General features: G+C 63.1%; 1 protein-coding gene across 1 annotated transcript; it reads left to right on the forward strand.

Moving 5' to 3' along the window:
* Positions 1-13977: 13977 nt before the first annotated feature.
* CAV3 (caveolin 3) lies at positions 13978-19276 on the forward strand. The gene is made up of 2 exons (XM_056128990.1): positions 13978-14191; positions 18816-19276. Exons 1-2 carry the CDS (start codon positions 14078-14080, stop codon positions 19155-19157), a joined length of 456 nt encoding a protein of 151 aa, XP_055984965.1. The 5' UTR covers positions 13978-14077; the 3' UTR covers positions 19158-19276.
* The last annotated feature ends 335 nt before the right edge of the window (positions 19277-19611 follow it).

The following is a 19611-nucleotide window of genomic DNA, read 5'->3' on the forward strand; positions in this document are numbered from 1 at the left end:
CTCTGCGGAGCTCAGGAGCCCGGACCAGGGGACGGAGGTTTCCGTGCCCAGCGTGGACAGAGGACGAGTGAGGGGCCCAGCTGCGCATGCTAGTTGCTGGGCTCACCAGCCCCAGTACCGGGGCAGCCCCCTGAGGCATCTGGAGTCCAGCCTCCTAACTGTCCCTGTTTCTCCTGGTGACCACCACATGCCACTTCCCCAAGTTCCGGTTGGTTCTGGTTCTAATTTGAATCCTGGACTAGGCTCACCAGGCCAGAGCCTGCACCCGGGTCTCAAGTGTGGGCCTTTGCTGCCCCCTGGTGGGCAGAGCCCAGCACAGCAGGAAGCATCAGCTTCTGGAGGGTGCTGGGTTCTCCTCCTGGCAGGACCTGCTCTTCTGGGTAGGGCAGGGAGTACCCAGGGCACAGAGGGAGGAACTGAGCTGGGAGAAACCTGAGGCCGAGAGTCGGGATTCCAGAGTTCAAACGTCAACGTGCCGAGGATTCTCTTGGGACCCTCATGGCAGAACCGCGGACCTCAGTCACCCAGAGCTGCGGCCTCCAGAAGCGCTCCAGGCTCGCTGCCAGGCGCCACTGTGCAGCCGCCACGGCCCCGAGTCCAGCCCTGCTGCTGGGTCAGAGCCCACGGCCCACGCGGCCCACGCATGCCCACCCTCGGTGCTGGAGGCACTGCAGGGGAGGCAGCGCCCTGCCCGGCCCACACAGGCTGCCACCTCCCATGGCCACAGCACCAGGCTGGAGCCCACGGCTGCCCGCGGTGCCCGCCCAGGCTGAGACAAACAACTGTCTCAGGATGCCCCTTTGTCTGGGCTCCCCTGCATGCCTCACCTGCACCCCCTCCCAGGGACCCCGTTCTCACTCCTCTGGCCCCAGGGACCTGCCTGCAGGCCACACCCTCCCCATGGGACCTACAGTGTCCCCTCCTCAGAGGGGGGCTGACTGCTCAGGGGCATGCAGTGGGCAGGAACAGAAGTGGAAGCTGAGTGGATTCACCCCACAGCCACACTCAATCCCCGCAGAAAGTGTCAGGACAGGAGGGGCTGCCACATGCCAGCCAGGTCGAGCTGCCATTCTAGAAGGATCCCTGGGAGGGCAGGCACACCCCTGCGGGCACACATGCACTCACATATGGGCACACACTCACACACATGCACTCATACACATGCACACACACACATGCATTCACACCCCCGCAGGCACACACTCGAACTCACACACATGCACACACACATACACTCACAGGTGTGCACTCATGTGCACACACTGAGATCTGTACCCACATACATATGCCCACACACATGCACACGCATGGGCACACTCACATACATGTGCGTGCTCACAGACATGCACATACACTTTCTCCATCATCTGGACCACAGGTCTCCCCTGAAAACCAAGGTCAGCCCCAGTTTGTGTCTTCACAGCCCAACCACAGAAGCGCCGGCCGGGGGCAGACCCGTGGGGTCAGGCTGAAGAGAGGTTGGGTCAAGGAAGGCCCCGCCCAATCGGGCGCTATCTGTGACAGAGTGCACAGAACATTCCAGAGCTGACCCGAACTGACCCTGCTGTTTGACAGACAGTGCATCCCCCTTTCCAACCTACCCCCAGGAAACGGGGCTGGGGGTGTCAGACCCAAGTTGGGGTGATTCCTACCTTCCTGGGGACCCTGCACCCAGAGAGCCCAGCTGGCACACGCCCACTGCACCCTCTCTCCTGAGCCATCCGGGCAGCTCAAGAGCAGAGTTAAGCAGGAGAGGGGGCAGCAAGAGGGCCGGAGACCACCAGGGAGGGGAGACCCGCAAGCCTGGATCCAGCCGTACCTGATGCTGTCCCAGAACGAGACTCAATGGACAGCCATTTCCACCAAGCCCCTCCCTCTGCTTTGCTGCCAAGCCTGGGTGCAGTGTCCTCTCCCGCCTGCTGCCTGCTCTGTTCCCAGGCAGCCTGGCAGCCTCCTAGGGGGCTGGGGGCCGGCCAGTGAGCACAGGCAGGGCAGACCACCCCGCAGCCAAGAGCGGAGCCTCAGAAGCCATGTCGGTCAGGCTGTCCTGTCCTCTGGCCCCAGGACCCCGCAGGTCTGGGGCTCCCGAGGAGGCAGCTCGGCAGCTCTGGCGGGAGCCGGGTGTGGAGGAGGTGGGGGGGTCAGGGGAGAGGGGGCCCTTCAGCTGGACTCCTGCAAAGGGGGAGGGCAGGGGGGACTTGATCTTTGGGTCTGGAGACCCTGGCAAGCGACGCTGGACAAGCACGATCTCCGGGCGTCAGGGTCACGAGGGGCACCCCGAGCACGCGGCCCACCAGCCCTGCCCACCCTGCCCCCCAAACGCCCCCAGGGAGGCTGCTCAGAAAACGGGCCCACGCAGCTGCGCCATCTCTCTCCGACCACCAGGGGGCAGCGCAGAGCCGCGTGCGGGTCCATCACCCCGCGCTGGCTGGGACGCGCAGCGGGGGCTGGAGGGCTCGGGGGTCTCAGACCCCCAGCTCACAGGCCTGAACCTCAGTTAAGGGTCACACGGCGGGGGATGGGACCATCTTGGGCATCATCTTAGGCACCAGCACGCCGAGAGCAGAGAACCCGCAGGGCTGGGGGACCCCTGCCCCTAACTGAGGGTCTCAGGCCGGCCGTGGAGCCCCTCAGCCCCCTGGTCTCAGGTCCAGGTGGACGGTGCCCCCCACACACACCGGGGCTCCCTCCATACCCCGTTCCCCGGCTCGGGCGCCCCCGCGGTGGTCATCCGGCCTCCAGCGTGCGGGAAGGCGGCAGCCCCCGGAGCCCACCGGTCACTGAGTCCCGCTCCGGGCGCCCCGGGGTCCCGCCGCCCAGCCCTCGGGGTCCCTCATTCCCGGGAGGGGCGTGCGGGCGGGCGGCAGCAGAGACCCCGCCCCGCCGGCCCTTCCAGCGGTGCAGGACGCAGCCTCTGGACACCAGGGAGCGGGGCTGCAGGGGGGCACCACCCAGAGACCAGCACGGGAGGGAGGGAGGAGAGGGGGGAGCAGGAGGGAGGAGGAAGAGGAGGAGGAAGAGGAGAGGGAGGGGGAGGGGGAGGAGTCTTTCCCCAGGGCCCGGCACAGGGCGACAGGCTGGCGTCCCTGGCTCGCCTGGCCCAGGCTAATGCAATCCCCTTGTCTGCAGGGCCAGTTGGAGTCCCCAGAGGTCAGCCTAGGGGTCACTGAATTTCACAGACTCTGTGGCCCTCTGTGGCTCGCGGCACACGCGGGAGCCTGAGCCCAGCATGGGAGGGACCTCAGGGCTGTGTGGGCCGAGGGGCATGACAGGGCAGGCCGGTGGCTGCAGTGCCCAGAGCTGCCCCTGAGCTGCTAAGGCCGGTGTCAGGGGAAAGGGGGAGGTGAGGGGGTGGGACCCCTGAGAGCCCCTACGAGGGACTGTGAGTGAGACCTCCCACAGTGGCCCCCAGTAGGGCTGCCCCACCCCGTCCCCTCACTAGGAGGACCCTGCGCTAGGGCCCCCAAGGGACTCCTGCAGTGACCCCCCCCCAGGAGGGGCAGAGAGAGGAAGGGCTCAGGTCACAGTGCACCCTCCCCCTTTGCCCCCACACAAGACCTCGGCCAGAGGTCGCCCCTGTGCTCTCTCCTGCAGGACATTCTTCTCTGGCTCACTCAGCCTCTCAAACCTCTCCCTGCCTCCAGACACCTCTAAGGTGCCCCCTCCTCCAGGAGGCCATCCCTGGTTTCCCCTGCATATGGGCCGTTCTTGCTGCACGTTTCTTCGGAAGCACAAGATTGCCCTGAGCCCCAGAGCATGTCTCCAAGGAAAGCAAGGACACCCCCAGAATGACCAGCCAGGGCCGGCGGCAGACCTCGCCTGCAAGCACCTGGGCCGGGGATGTCCATGAGGCCTCCAGAAAGGCAGAAGGCCAAGGGCCACAGCCCACGGCCACCCCCAGCCCCTGTTCAGGGCAGCTGCAGCACTGATCCTCTTTGTCGTTGGTGTTGGGGCCACACTGCTGGTGCTCAGGGCTGACCCCCGGCTCTGCACCCAGCGGTCACTCCTGGCAGGCTTGGGGCCGTACAAGGCGCAGGGGGCAAACCCAGGCTGGCCAGGCGCAAGGCCAGCGGCCTCCCCGCTGGACTATGGTTCCAGCCCGTTATCCTTTTCTTTTTCTTTTTTCTTTTTTTTTTTTTATTGAATCACTGTGGGAAAAGTCACAAAGCTTTCAGGTTTAAGTCTCGGTCATGCAATGATCAAACACTTCTCCCTTCACCAGGACTCTTTTTTCACCACCAAGAACCCCAGTATACCCCCCTCCCACCCCTCCCAATGCCTGTGAGGCAGATGAATTCTACTTAACTCTCTCTCTACTTTGATCACATTCATTATTTCTTTTTTTTTTTTAAGATCAAGATATCTTTATTTTAGAATACAGTTCTGGAGCGATAGCACAGCGGTAGGGCGTTTGCCTTGCACGCAGCCAACATGGCCGACCCGAGTTCGATTCCTCCGCCCCTCTCGGAGAGCTCGGCAAGCTACCGAGAGTATCTCGCCCGCCCGCACGGCAGAGCCTGGCAAGCTCCCCGTGACGTATTCGATATGCCAAACACAGTAACAACAAAGTCTCCAATGGAGACGTCACTGGGCCTGCTCGAGCAAATCGACGATCAACGGGAGGGTCTTTACTTTTCTTTACCTTTTACAGTTGAAAAACTATGTAGCTTATTTCCAAGAGGCTTCATTGTCCTGACTTGATTTATTTTTTAGTTTTATGCAAAATACATTGGTACCCAAATAAATTTCCAGTTTTTTTAAGGGAGAAGTTAAAAGAAGAAAAAAATTGAACATATTTACAATTGTAATTTTATATTCAAGTCCTAAATGAATCCCCCTTTCCTTTTCTTTTCAAATTTTTATTAGTGAAACACCATGAGGTACAGTTGTAGACTTATAAATTTTTGTGCTTGGGTTTCAGTTATACAGTGATCCAGTACCCATCCCTCCACCAGTGCCCATTCTCCACCACCAATGATCCCAGTATCCCTCCCCCCCCATCCCCCCATCCCCCCCTACCTCTGTGGCAGAGCATTCCCTTTTGTTCTCTCTCTCCTTTTGAGTGCTGTGGTTTGCAAAAGAGACATTGAGTGGCAATCTTGTTCGGTCTATAGTCTGCTCTCATCACGCATCTCCCATCCTGAGAGGAAGCTCCCAACACCCTTTATTTGGTGCTCCCTTCTCTATCTGAGCTGCCTTTTCCCCTAGCTGTCCTCAAAGCCATGGAGAAATCCTCTTGGTACTTATCTCAGCTATTCTTGGGTTTTAGTCTCCTATTCTGTTACTTTATGATTACACTCATTATTTCGACAGAAGATGCACCATTGTTGTTTAGAATTTCGCCACCGGTGCCGCCCAAGGCTGTGAAAAAGCTGGGCAGAGCCGTGAGACCAATGATCCCAAGCAATGAGCCCTGCTCAGTCCCCTGGGGGGGCCGCTGGTGGCAGCAGCTGCCCTGGTCAGCCCTACGCTCCCCCCCCCCACCAGTGTCAGCTGTGACCCAGCACTCAGCAGGCCAGTTCCCGGCAGGGGGAAATTGCCACCTATTGTTAGAGGGAGGAGGTCTGAGGGACATGGTCACGGGAGCAGGGAGCCCCCCACCCCCAACCCCGTGAGTCCCCCCCCCAACAACACCACAACACCTTGGCCAGCCCTGCCCTGCCCGGAGCTGCAGGAGTCTGAGCCGCCCCCTGGACGGGGCGCCCCGTGCCCACAGACCCCCACAGAGGGGCAGTGAGGCCCAATGGGCGGCTCCCCGTGTCAGGGGCTAACACTGTTGTGCTGGGTTCCCACCCAGCCCCCGCGTCCTGGGGGCACAGAGAGGCCAGGTGGTCCTGGCCCCCCCCCCCCCGGCACGTGCGTTCCTGGGGAGGCAGCAGCTGGGGGTGTCCAAGCTGGCCCAGGGCTCTTCTGCAGCGGTGTGCCGGGAGCATGGTGCCCCCCACATGCCTAACGGGGGTCTCGCAGGGCCACCTGGGGGGGTCCTGAGTCGCAGTGAGGGCAGCAGCAGGGACCTCCAACCTGCCACACTCACCCCCCAGCGGCACACATCACCTGCAACACCTCAGCTCTGCCCCACAGTGCTCCAGGAGGCCCAGGCAGGGGTGCCCCCCACCCCCCACCCTAGGTCTCCATCTGTGGCTTGCAGGCGCAGACGGGGTGACCAAGACGGACCCCTCCCCTGCCAGCCCGCTGTCCCCTGAGGCCTCTCCCTGAGCAGAGGAAATTGAGTTTCCAGAGACTGTTTTCCCGGCTGAACTGAAGCTCGTCCTCCGTGAACACAAGGTGTTCCGGGCTTGACTTAATATATATAATCGTGTTCAACCGCAGCGGGGTAAATACGATTGGGGGGGATGGGGGGAGAGGGAGAGAAGGAGAGAGAAAGAGGAGAGAGAGGGAGAAAGTGGAAGAGAGAGAGGGAGGGAGGGAGGGAGCCGGTGAGTGCAAATCTCCGACAGGCTGAGGTGCCACATTCTTGCTGGGAGCAGGACACAGGGCCGGCCCAGGAGGGCTCCAGGCCACCATGCCCTGAGCAGCGGTTGGTGGCAGCAAGCTGTGGGAAGGGCAGGGTAGGGGTGAGGAGCCTGGGCCCCAAGCAGGTCTGCAGGTCTGAGTGTGGACCCGGCCTCAAAAGAACCTGGGCTGGGGCTCAGACCCCGCCTCACCTTCACCTCCGGGCCCTGCTCTGCTCTGTCGGAGGAAGCCAGGAAGTGCCCCTCCCCCAGGCTGCCTGCAGAGCCCCAGCGGGAAGGACACCCACTTACTAAGGTCCAGCACAGAGCAGACCCTGCCGGCAGAGCAAGGGGGCAGGTGTGGGAGCGAGATATTGCAGACAGGCTCTCATCACAAGCCCATTTCAGAGATGTGGAAACTGAGGCACAGGGAGGGACATGACCTGCCCAAATTCTCCCCTGGGAAGTGGCCGGGTCGGGACTGGACCGTGGGGTCCCTCCTCCCGCTGTCTTTCTACTTCCTCCCAAGCTGGCGGGGCATCCTGCTTTGTCTTCGCTGTCTTGGCTACTGTGAGTAGCGTCACGTGTTTAACAAGCACGTGGGAGGGATGGGGGGGATCGTGGGTGGAGGATGGTTGGATCGTGAGTGGATGGGCGATGGATGGACAGACGGGTAGATACGTGGATGGATGATGGACGTATGGATTGATGGGTGGATGGGTGGATACACGGACGGATGAGAGGTGGGTGGATAGTGGATGGATGGATTGATGGGTGGATGGACATGTGGATTAATGATGAATGGATGGCGGACAGATGATGGATGATGGATGATGGATGAATGGATATGTGAGTGGACATGTGAATAAATGATGGATAGATGATGGATGGATGGGTGGATGGATGGGTGGATGGATGGATAGATGGATGGTGGATGATGGATGGATGATGGATGGATACACAGATGGATGATGGATGGTCATGACCTATGGGTGGATGGATGATGGGTGATGGACGGGGAGAGATATGGTGGTGGGATAGATGGGTGGAGAGTTGGATTGATGGATGGTGATGGACAGATGGGTGGTATGGATGGACGGATGACCAGATGACCAGATGGGTAGATAGATAAGTAGCTGTATGGGTGGGTGGGTGGATGGATGGTGGATGGATGGGCAGGTAGAAAGTGAATGAATGAATGAATGTGTGGCCTTGGGTGGGTGACTGCGTGGATGGGAAGATGGGGGTTGGCACAGACAGACGAATGCAGGATTTTGCGTGCAGGGTAGCCATGGATGTTATGAGGGAGGGGAGTATTACACTCAATGGAAAAGGTGTCAGTTCCATTCTTCCCTCGAGCAGCTCCAGGGGGTTGGGAAGACACCCCTGAGAGGCTACTTTGCTGAGATGCCACGGGGAGAGGAGGGAAGTTGGCAGAGCCCCCTGCTCTGGGGGTAGTCAGGGAAGGCTGCCTGGAGGCAGTGAGTTGGGGTTGCTTCCAGGGAGAGAAGGAAGACTTAGATGTGAGGAGGGGGCAAGGCCGGCAGACAGTGCGGACGGACGGGGTGCAATGTGGAAGCACGCTCAGGAGGAGGAAAGGACTCTCGCCCTGCCGCAGGTGGACAGATGGGAAGGGCATGCTGGGTGAAGGGCCGAGGGGAAGGCGGCACCAGGAGCATCGCCCCGGGGCGACAGTGGCGAGGCCAGCACATGGCCCTGGCCAAGAAAACAACCCCGGCTCCGGCCCAGAGGAAACTGGGGGGGAGAGAGAGGGGTCGTGCAGGGGCCGGGCCCTCGGGCGGCATGAGTCGGGGACACAGCAGCGCCGCGGGGTCTCCTTTGGGCCGGCCCGGGCCCCAGCTGTTGGCCACCAGCTCCACGACCGACCGGCTGGGGCTTGCCCGTCCTGCGCCTGGCAGCCTGCCCGCTGGCGCTACACGGCTATTTCAGGCGGTGGAAACAAGCGTAGGCCTGGCCAGGGCATCACATTCCACCCTGAGCCCTCGGCCCACCGAGCCGGCGCTGCCCGCCCCTGCCAGCCCACAGACAGCACCTGCGCCCCAAACCACGTCACACAGCAGCAAATGGGAGACCCGAGACTTGTCCCAGCCACACACAGTCACACCCGGAACACTAACACACAGACGCACACACTCACACACATAACATCCGCACGCAGACACACACACAGATACCCTCATACACACAACAAACACACACATACACTCACGCACACTAATCCACACACAGACACACACACAGATATACACACAACATCCACATACAAACACACATGTACACTCACACAGACAACATCCACATACAGATGCACATGCGTATACTCACACACACACAACATCCACACACAGACACCTTTAGAGGACGTGACCCGGGCTCCACGCACCCTCTGCCGGGTGAGACTCCCTCTGGCCCTGCGCCTCTGAGCCCAGTTCTGGGAACTGAATCTCTGTTCAGACCCGGTTGGTGCAACGTTGTCCAACAGGCATCTGCAAGACCAAGATCCCACCCTCCGCGCCCAGCCTCACCTCCTCCAGGCAGCCTTCCCTGATCTCCACACCCAGAGCAGGGTGAGCTGCTCCCAGGGGACTGTCACCCTTGGCCCCCGGGAGTTCGGGGGTCCTCTGCGGGAGCAGCTTCCACGGGAGTGGGGGATTCTGCAGGGCAGGACCGCGTCTCGCCTGCTGCCCGATCCCATCCCCCTGCTCCAAACATTCAGTGGCGTGAGATCAGTCCGCCTGTCGGGCATCTGTCCACCCGCTAGTCCATCCGTCTGCCCATCCTTCTGTCTACCCGCCCGTCTGAACGTCCACCTATCCCTAAGTTCACCCGTCCCCCCGCTCGTCTGCCCACCCGGCCAACCATCCCTCTCTCCCTGTCTGTCCCTCTGTCCACCCACCTGGTCGCCGTCCCTCTGCGCACACACACCCACTCCCCACCGTGCTGTGCATGTGAGCTGCAGAAATAAGTGGATGGGGCCTGCCCGGGCAGAGCCAGGGGTTCGGGACTCCCCAGGCTGGCCCGGCCAGGTGTGCTGCAGGCCACTGCCTCCTGACCGCCTCGGTGCTGCTCACCTTCTCTCCCAGGCCCCGGCCCCTCGCAGATCCTGAGCGGACACTCCCGGCCTCACCCACGTCCTCTCTCCAGCCTGGGCCCATCTAATTAAGCGGCAGTGAGATTAGTCTGTGAGCAAGACGCTCTCTCCATCTCTGAGTACCCTAGAAAGTTCCAGAAGCTCATACACCGCATCTGCTGGCAGAGTAAGCAGAAGCATCCAAGCCGCCAAGAACTCTCTCGGGTCACAGCCGGGAGCACCCACGTGGCCATCCCCAAGGCAGCTCCTGCTGCCCGGCTCCAACATCGCCCACGACGCCGTCTGCGCCCCAGCCTGGTCCCGCTACACTGGGGACCCGGGTCCCCACTGCCTCTCCGCCCAGACGTGTCATCTGGCACCCACATGGCAGAGGGAGACCTCAGCTCCTGCGGCCAGGATTATCACACACTGTGACCTGTGACACCCTTCAATCTTGTAATGCACTCGGCACATTACCCAGGTGACGTGAACTTAAAAAAAGAGAAATTATTGAATACTAGGAGCAGAACCAAATGCCAGGGACCCCCCCCACACACAAACACACACGCACGCGCATGTGAACACACACGCATAAACACACGCACACACATGCACACACATACACACACACATGCACGCACACGTGAACACACACGCATACACACATGCACACACATGCACACACATGCACACACATGCACGCACACACGTGTGTACACACACACGTGCACCTGCAAACACACGCACACATGCACACACATGCACACACACAGGCACACAGGCACGCATGCAGGAAACTGGCAGTGACCCTTGCTGTCATTTCAACGTTGCAAGGTGAGATGCACCATTCAGTGGCCAAGGCATCAAAGGGCCTCATGATAGTTATGGAACCTCGCCAGGGACACAGGCTGGTGGGTGCACATGCCCGGTGCCAGCCGGGGCTCTGCAGGGGGCTCCCATGGACCCTCCCGGGGCCTGGACCCCGGCCAGGCTCTGATGCCAGTAACCCTGTCACGGACCAGAACACACAGACGCACCAAGCAACTCACTCAAGCCCAAGAGTCGACCCGACGGCCGCTCAGCCCCATCCTCCCAGGCATGGGGCCCGCCGCTCCCTAACACGGCCCGAAAGCTCCCCTGTCATCTGAGGTCTCGCTGTCCCATCACCGTGACTTCACGAGATGCAAAGTCCGGAGAGCCACAGAGCAGGAAGCTTCAGCGGCGTGGCTGGGAAGGGCGGAGGCCAGAACCTGGACCACGTCACCACGTCCAGCTCCTTCCCTGTGGGGCCACGGGGCCCAGGCCACTATTTTCAAATGTTCTCTAAGAGAAACTCATGGTTTATGGCCAGTAAGCACTGGGTTTGCAGAGCTATTTTGCAGGCCTTTACACCCGCGGTCACGGAAAAAAGTTTTCCCGTGAAAAGAGGCCACGGGTGGAGACAGTGGCAGAAGGCGAATGGAGCGGCAGTGTCCACCAGGGGGCGCTGTGGATGCGCTGACCGACGAGCTTGGGACGCCCATTCAAAGCCATGGGGATGGTGTCACCCTGGGGAGTCTCCCAGGGAGGGGAACCCCTGGGCACACACAAGATGACTTTAAAACGCGCCTGCACGAATTTACGTATCTTCCCAGGAAGTCTAGTCTTCTGGGCTGGAGCTAGAGCACAGTTGGCAAGACGCTTGCCCGGAGGTGGCCAGCCCAGGTTCCGCCCTCAGCACCCCACAGGGTCCCCTGAGCCTCACCAGGAGTGAGCCCTGAGCACAGGCTGAGAGGGAGCACTGAGCACAGAGCCGGGAGTCAGTCCTGAGCACAGAGCCCGGAGTCAGCTCTGAGCACAGTCAGGAGTGAGCCCTGAGCACAGAGCACAGAGCCGGGTTGTTTCTCCCCCCACACCTGGTACCTCGGAGCTCGAGTCAGGCCAGTGCCAGGGAGGCGCCCAGGCTGCAGGGCACCCCAGCTCCCATCCAGACCCGACAACGGGGCGCTATACGGGAGCTGCCTACCAGAGATCTGAGAGTGACCTCAGGAGGCCACGGTCCCACCAGGACAGGCTCCCGGTCCAGTGCTCCCTCCTCAGCACGTCCAGAGTGCGGCCCTGGTGCAGAGGAAATCACATATGGGTCCTCAGTCAACAGCCACTGCCCTGCCCAGGCCCAAAGGCCCCTTAGCTCGTGACTGACTCTGTGCGGGCTCCTGGTCAGGGTCAGAGCAACTGGTGAAGGGGACGGCGTGGTGCCAGGCTGCCCCCGGCACAGACTTAGACAGCAGGCACGCGGCTGCCCTTCCAGACGCAGGTGGAAGCCCCTTCATGCAAATCAAGCGTGCAGCAGCCCAGGGGTCGGCGTCCTGCAGCAGCTCCCGTGAGTCTTCTCGGGGCAGGGGCATGGGAGCTGTGATCACAGCCTGGGGTGCGGGGCTTCACACACACACATACACACACATGCACACACACGTACACACATGTACACACATGCATACACATGCAAACACATGCACACACATATATGCACACATGTATACACACACACACACACACACACACACACAGCTCAGCCCAAGAGGTGCCTGTGGCCAGCCAATTGTATAACTGATATCCAAGCACAAACATTTGTAAGTCTACATCTGGTGTTTCACTAATAGAAATTTTTTTAAAATATTTTTAAAAATCAATTAATTAATTTAGAAAAGAAAAGAACCCCTCAGAGGGAGCCGGAACAATCCAGGAAAATACAAGGGTTTGGCAGCACTGAGGAGGGAGGGAATGAGGTACCGGGAGTGTTGTAAACGGGAAACGGCCGTCAGGACAGGAGGGCTGGCCGGAGGCCTCTCTGCCCACAGCAGGTGCCAGCAGCCTGGTGCCGGGAAGAAGGGGCAGGGTGCCGGGGCCAGTGCAGGGTGGCAGCCCTGGGCTGGGGAGGGGATGGGCTTCGCCCAGACAAGAGCTCTCAGGCCAGGTTGCGCAGTTCTGCCGAGGACCTGCAGGGGGCGCCGTAGAGCAGGCTGCCCGCCGGGTCCTGCTGGGGTCCAGGCCAAAGCCTGTACTGCTGACCGCACTGGGCTGGGGGGTCCTTATGGCGTCCCCCAGAACCAGGACCCTCTGGCCTTCCTGAAAAAGCCCCGGAATCTACACATAGCCTCTGTGTCAGCTGGTCCCTGATTCCCCCCCAGTCAGTGTGGGGGGTGGGGGGGCGTGCTGTGCTGGCCCCCGCACCCCCAGGGAGGGCCCCAAGAAAGGCATCCCGGGTCTGTGGTCAGCGCCACCACTCGGCAGCTGTGTGACCCCTGGGCTGATGCAGTACCTCTCTGAGCCCCACAGAGCTGGTCACTCACATCCAGCAGTGGCGACCACACAAGGGGGTTTCTGAGGAAGCTTCTCAGGACCCGCCTCAGCGGACAGACTCAGTGCAGCTGGAGGGCTGAGGGGCGGCCACGGGACGGGAAGCCGGCCTGCGGGACCGAAGGGAGGGGGGGCGTGGGGGGTTCCGGACGCCCTGCTCGGGCCGCCCCGCGCATCCCTCCTGTGCGTGCATGGACACGCGGGCCCTCTGCAGCCACTGCCCAGCCCCTCAGAGGAAACCCACCCGGCTCCCCGACGCCCAGACTCAGCACAGACCAGCCCCACACACAGCTCACGCATGCCGGCCTTTGACGGTCATGGCCCCACCCAACCCCGGCTCTTGAGCACCCTCAGCACTGTGCTCTCACCCTCCTCCTCCAGGGAGCCTTCCTTGATGCCAACAGACTGCAGAAGCCCATCACCCTCGAGGTCTTTCAAGGCGTCATCTGTGGAGCCCCTCGGGCCCGTAGCAATGTCATGCGGGAGCAGAGCTGACCCCCGCCGCCCGTGCCCTGGACACTGAGTTTTTGCAGGCAGGACAGGCTGGTCTGTTTCTCCCCATACATGAACAAAACCTGGAGCCTGGATGGAGGTGGTCAGGATGAGTGAATGGACGCCCTGGGGGCGGGGGACCTGCCTTCATGCTCCCTATGACCGGCGGGACGCGGATGGTGCCCGCCCGGGCAGGGCTGGGCCTGTGGCACCCTGAGAACTATCACCAGGTGCAGGACAGAGCTGTGAGGAGGTTGGGGGTCAGGGGCCAGGGGTCAGGGGCAGAGTCAGGGGCAGGGCGGGGCAGGACTGAGTACACAGCAGCCGTCCCGGGGATCTCACAAACAGGCTTCCACATCAGAGTCACAGGAGACCCCTGCCCCCCATCCCCTGCAGCCCAGTGTCCCCAGAGGCCATGCCCACCTGGGAGACACCCCAACACGCTCAGTGCCCCCAGCAGGGCCAGGGCAAGACGGGGTGCAGGACCCCCCCAGAGCCAGGCTGTCCCCGGCCCCGCCCCCAGCTCAGACCATCCAGCCGCGTCTTAATTTTAGCCTGGAGGCCGGCCACGGGCAGGAGAGGCTGAGCTATGCGGGACAGCTGTCCCCGGCGGGTGGGGCGCCGGCCGCAGACACTGATCGCTGTCCCTGCCCGGGTCTGGCCAGCGGCTCGGCCGAGCTGCCCGCGCCCCCCGCCGTCCACCATGATGACCGAGGAGCGCAATGACCTGGAGGCCCGGATCGTCAGGGACGTCCACAGCAAGGAGATCGACCTGGTGAACAGGGACCCCAAGAACATCAACGAGGACATCGTGAAGGTAGGGGGCTGCAGGGGACCCCGGGGGCTGGTGTCTCGGGTCCCCACATGCCCACAGGTCCCGAGCCAGCAGGCGGCACCCAGGAACGCGTCCGCAGAACCGAGTGGCGCTCATGTGGCCGGGGCCAGTAGGAGGAGGTGACAACGGATCCACCTCCTGACGCCTTCCGGCCACCGCCCGGGCCCAAGCGCAGCCAGGCTGAACCCTGTGACCGGGCCCTCCGCTGTCTCCTGTCAAGCCCGGGGGGCCGGGCAGGCGTGTCCAGGTGGCACTGCCCAGCGCTTGGACCCAGGAAGTGCCCCGGGCTTCCACTTAGCTTTCTGGCCCCAGTCTCGCGTCCAGCCCGGCCCTAAGAGTGGACGCTCCCAGGACGGCAGCCCTGGGCTGTGTGTCCAGCCTTGCCCAGCCGCCTGGGCTCTTTCCAGGGCAGGGTTTCTGGGCAGTGCCTCCAGTGGGCAGCAGAACAGGGCTCGGCCTGACCGCCCGGGCCTGCGGAAGGGACCGCAGGGACAGTGTTTCTGCATGCCCACCCCCGGGACCCTTGGGGCTCCAGCAGCCCCATGCCCGCGTCTCTGCTGGGGGCCCAGCTCTGCCCACGCGTGCGTGGGGCGTGTCCCCGACATCCCTGCCCTGAGCCGCTCACCCAGTCGAGTGTTCGGGTTTAATCCAAACAAAACAGAGACTGAGTCCTCCAAGGCACCAACCACCGCGGCTCCGGGTTGAACCCTGCTGGTTCCGGGGGCGGCCGGGGCGGGGTCCAGGTTGAGCCCACCACCAGCACCCTCGGCCCCCGCTGCTGTGACTCCTGCCAGCACCCTCCTGGGTCAGGGGAGCACCGGCTCCTCCCCTCCCCTGGGCCCGCTGCCCCACACGGCACCGAAGACCCAACGCTGCCGCCGCCTCCAGGAAGCCCTCCACAGTTCTACCAGGCAGGCAGGCAGGCAGGCAGCCCCCTCTCTGCTCGGGGTGTCCCCATGGGACTGCACCAACCGCGATTGCGGCGGTGCTCAGTAGGGTGAGTGGAGAGGCCAGGGGGCGCCCTGCCCCACCCAGAGGGGTGGGAGTCTGCGGGAGACCAGGAGGGAGCCACGCAGCAGCCACAGCTGGTCCCCGGGCGGCCACCTAGAGCCATGGGTGTAGCACAGAGATATGGTAGCTGTGTCTCTGAGCCTCAGTTTCCCCTGTGAGAGGCACCACTCTCAATTCCTCCACTGCCCGTGTCGGAGCCGCCGACAGGGCCGTGCTGAGGAGCGAGGCTGCGGCCTCCCGTGGACACGAGCGACTTGGAGGACAGGAGTCCGGCCAGGGCCAGCGTGGACGGCAGTGGGGGGAGGCTCACAGCCCTGAGACGGGTGCACCAGGAGGCGGCTGCTCACGCCCAGCCCGTCCACGCTCCTCAGAGCCCTGTCCTCCCTTGGAGCCTCCGTTCCCCTCAGAGTCCCCGTGCTCCCAAGAGCCCCCGTCCTCCTCAGAGCCCCGCACCCCGCCCAGGGCCTTTGCCTCATGACCTGCTTCTGACAGACCCCCAGCTAGGCCTGCCCTGGAGGACAGCAGGAGGGGAGTGGGGTGCCCGGGTGAGGGGACACGCTGGGGAGTCAGCCCAGACGCTCACCTGCTGTGTTACTCTGAGCATGGGACCGACCCTCTCTGGGCCAGAGCCCCCGCGGGAGATGAGACAGGCTGCAGGGACCACAAAGACGTGCCCCCCGGCCCTCCACGGGTAAGGGATGGGACCAGAGTGTGCGGGGCCGCGGCCGGCCAGGCCTCAGGACCCAGGGCCTTCCCTGGGCGTGGTGACCACCGTGTGCCCTGGGTGGAGCGTCAGCGTGGAAGCGCGTCCCGGCTCCCTGCAGAGATGGGGGGGGGGGCGTGGACGCAGGGGCAGCTGGAGCCCAGGACCCCCAGCCCAGACCCCAGCTCAGACCCCCTGCCCAGACCCACAGCCCTCACGGGAGTGGGGCTCAGCTGGGTCGCTTCTCACACCCAGGGCCCAGCAAGTCCCACCCTCTGGGGTTGGCAGTGGGCACCTCGCAGCCCCCAAAGCCCTTCCTGGCCCCCAAAGCCCCTCGCGGCCCCCAAAGCCCCTCCTTCTGAAAACTGCAGCAGCGCCCTCTGCTGGCCCAGGTGGGCAAACACCCGGGGGCTCGCTGCCCTCCGTCTCAGTCCCCGCTCAGGGCCACACCAGGCATGACAGGGGTCGGGCCGCACCAGAGAAAGGGGCTCTGGGGGACCGTGTTCAGCATGTGTATGCTGGCACCCACTGGCTCACACCGGGATGGGACCTAATTCACACAGACAGCTACAGCGCTGGGCGAAGGGAGGAGAGAGACAGAGACAGAGACAGACACAGAGACAGAGACAGAGGGAGGGAGAGGCAGAGAGGGAGGAGGAGAGGGAGGGAGGGGCACGGTGGCCAAGGCACTGGCCCCAGGCCACGCCCCTTCATCCCCGCCGGGCACAGCCTGGACCGTGCAGCCTGATTGGCTGGGCCTGTGGGCAGAGCCCGGGCTCCGGAGCACTTGGGAGGCCTGAAGCTTACAGGCAGACTAAAAGCCAAGGAGCCAGGTGAGCGCTGAGGGGCGGGAGGGCCAGCGACCCGCCCTGACTCCTGGCCCAGACCGTCCTGGGCGTGGGCACTGCCCTTGACAGATCAGGAGGGGGGTGGTGGGCAGGGCCCGGCCGAGCACAGGGACCCACGCCAAGGGCGACCAGCGCGACCCCCGCCAGGCGAATGCCCCGGCCCTGAGTCAGCGCGGAGGTGTCTGTGGCAGCCGGCTCGCTCCTGTCCCTCCCTGTCCCTCCCTGTTCCCCCCTGTCCCCGGAATGTCCAGGCGTCTGCTGCTGAGGCCCTCGGCTCCCTTGACGTTCCAAAAATAAATTCCCAGAAGGGGACCCAGCAGCACGTCTGTGCCCCCCACGCCCCCCGCTGCCACGGAACCCCTTCTGCTCTGGGACCCCGCCCCACCCCAGACCCCTCCCAGGAAGCAGCGCCCCTGCCCCAGGACTGGGGTGAAGGGACCCGCCAGGACTCTGAGAGGGGAGGGGAGAGGAGGGGAAAGAAGGGGTGGGGGAGGGGAGGGCGGGGGACCAGGAGGGAGAGGAGAGAGAGAAGGGGAGGGGAGGAAAGGGAAGAGGAGGGGAGGGGAGGGTGAGGAGGTCCCAGGGGCTGCTGCGTGCCCGGCAAGTGGCTCCTAAGCCAGCATGTGACTCAGTGCTCCCAAGCTGAGCTGGGCGGGTGCCAGCCTCCCCTAGCGCACCCCCCGTCCCCCCCCCCCAGATCCCCCACGCACTCAGGAAATGAGCCGCTCCCCATGCACGGGTCAGAGGCAAGTGCTGGCAAGGGTTCAGGTGACAGGACCCATGGCTCTGACACACGGGCCCATTAAGGGACATCAGGGCAGGAAGGACAGAGCCTCCAGGGCAGGTCTCTGGGCCAAGCCGAACACGCTCGCCCTAGCAAGCACGCCCTCCCCCCAGCTCGGGGAGGGCCAGGTGTGGCTCGTGTTCCGGAGTGTGAGCAGTGCTCCTGATTCACTGACTGGGACGTCCCAACAATAAACCAAGGTTCCTGTCTCTAAGCTGAGGACTTTCCCTCCAGCAGGGATCGTGCCAGTGGGTGCCCAGAGGAGCAGCCTAGGGAAGTAGGTGCTGGAAGAGCAGAGGTTTGGAAGCAGGAGAGGGCGAATGGGGCTGGCCGCTGGCTGGGACCATGGACAGGTGGGTGGATGGACGGATGACGGGCAGATGCCAGGTGGATGGGTGGGAGGGTGAGCAGGTGGGTGGATGGATGGATGGACAGGTGGATGGGTGGGTGGATGGGTGTGTGGATGGATGGATGGATGGATGGATGGATGGATGGATGGATGGATGGATGGACAGGTGGATGAGTGGGTGGATGGTTGGGTGGATGGATGGATGGATGGATGAATGGACAGGTGGATGAGTGGGTGGATGGTTGGGTGGGTGGATGGATGGATGGATGGATGGATGGATGGATGGATGGACAGGTGGATGAGTGGGTGGATGGTTGGGTGGATGGATGGATGGACAGATGGGTGGATGGACAGATGGGTGAATGGTTGGGTGGATGGTTGGGGATGAATGGGTGGATGGGTGGATGGGTGGGTGGATGGGTGGGTTATGGGCAGCTGACCAGCGAGCTGAATAAACAGATGGTGTGGATTCATATCAGTGATGGATGACTGGGTAGCTGAATAGACAGGGAGAGAGATGGGTTTAAGGGAGGAAAACCACTTCTAGTCCTTGGATGCAGCCGGGGGTGCTCAGCTGCCCCTCAGCACACTCCCTCTCTGCCCCCAGCAGTCCGTCCCTCAGCCACTGGCCGGCCCACGCTACCCCAGCCCAGGCCTCCTCCAGGAGGCCACCTCAGGCCGAGCTCACGCGCCCAGGGGTGCACCCAGCCCCCCGTCCCGTCCTTCCCTGGCAGCTCGCATCCATGTCAGACCCCTTAGCTGCGCCCCAGGGTCCTTCCCGGGGTTGCTCTTACTGCCCTTCTCCCCAGGGCCCCGGGCAGCCCGGGGCTCTGTCCTGCCTCCACCTCCCCCCCGATGCAATGCGGTCCCGGGGCCCCGGGGACCTGACTGGGCCCCTTCCTGCCCTGCAGGTGGACTTTGAGGACGTGATCGCGGAGCCCGTGGGCACCTACAGCTTCGACGGCGTGTGGAAGGTGAGCTACACCACCTTCACCGTGTCCAAGTACTGGTGCTACCGCCTGCTGACCACGCTGCTGGGCGTGCCGCTGGCGCTGCTCTGGGGCTTCCTGTTCGCCTGCATCTCCTTCTGCCACATCTGGGCCGTGGTGCCCTGCATTAAGAGCTACCTGATCGAGATCCAGTGCATCAGCCACATCTACTCGCTCTGCGTGCGCACCTTCTGCAACCCCGTCTTCGCCGCGCTGGGCCAGGCGTGCGGCAGCATCCGGGTGCTGCTGCGGAAGGAGGGGTGACCCCGGGACCGAGCACGCGCCACCCGCGGGGGAGGCGCCGCTCAGAGGCAGCTACGAGAGCCCAGCCCGCGCCCCGCCCACCAGGGTGCCTCAGGGGGCCCCAATAAAGGGCTTCGGCCATGCTGGGGGCCCCGTGTCCTGTGTGTGTCCTCGAGGCTGGCCGAGCTGCCTGGCAGTGACAGGCCCTCGTGGCCACCAAGCCCAGGGCTGAGCCAGCTGGGCATCCCCGGGGGACGTCTGTCCAGGGGCTATCCTTCCATCTATCCGTCCACCCATCCGTCCATTCGTCCATCTATACATACGTGCATCTGTCCGTCTGTCCAGGGCAACCTTGCTGGGGGTGCCGAGGGCAGGGTCCAGTCCAGAATCCTCTGGACACCCCCCTTGGGCCCCCAGACCCCCGTCCTGGCACTGCCCCGCGGCACATGGATGCATGCCCGCTCCCGACCCCCAG

The sequence above is a fragment of the Sorex fumeus genome, unplaced genomic scaffold (assembly GCF_029834395.1).
Source record: "Sorex fumeus unplaced genomic scaffold, SorFum_2.1 ptg000072l, whole genome shotgun sequence".
Taxonomy (NCBI): Eukaryota; Metazoa; Chordata; class Mammalia; order Eulipotyphla; family Soricidae; genus Sorex; species Sorex fumeus.

Excerpts from the sequence above, each read along its gene's own strand:
- CAV3 (XM_056128990.1), top strand. The coding sequence starts at position 14,078 with ATGATGACCGAGGAGCGCAATGACCTGGAGGCCCGGATCGTCAGGGAC. Across the intron at positions 14,192-18,815 it reads TCAACGAGGACATCGTGAAG|GTGGACTTTGAGGACGTGAT; the intron begins GTAGGGGGCTGC and ends CCTGCCCTGCAG.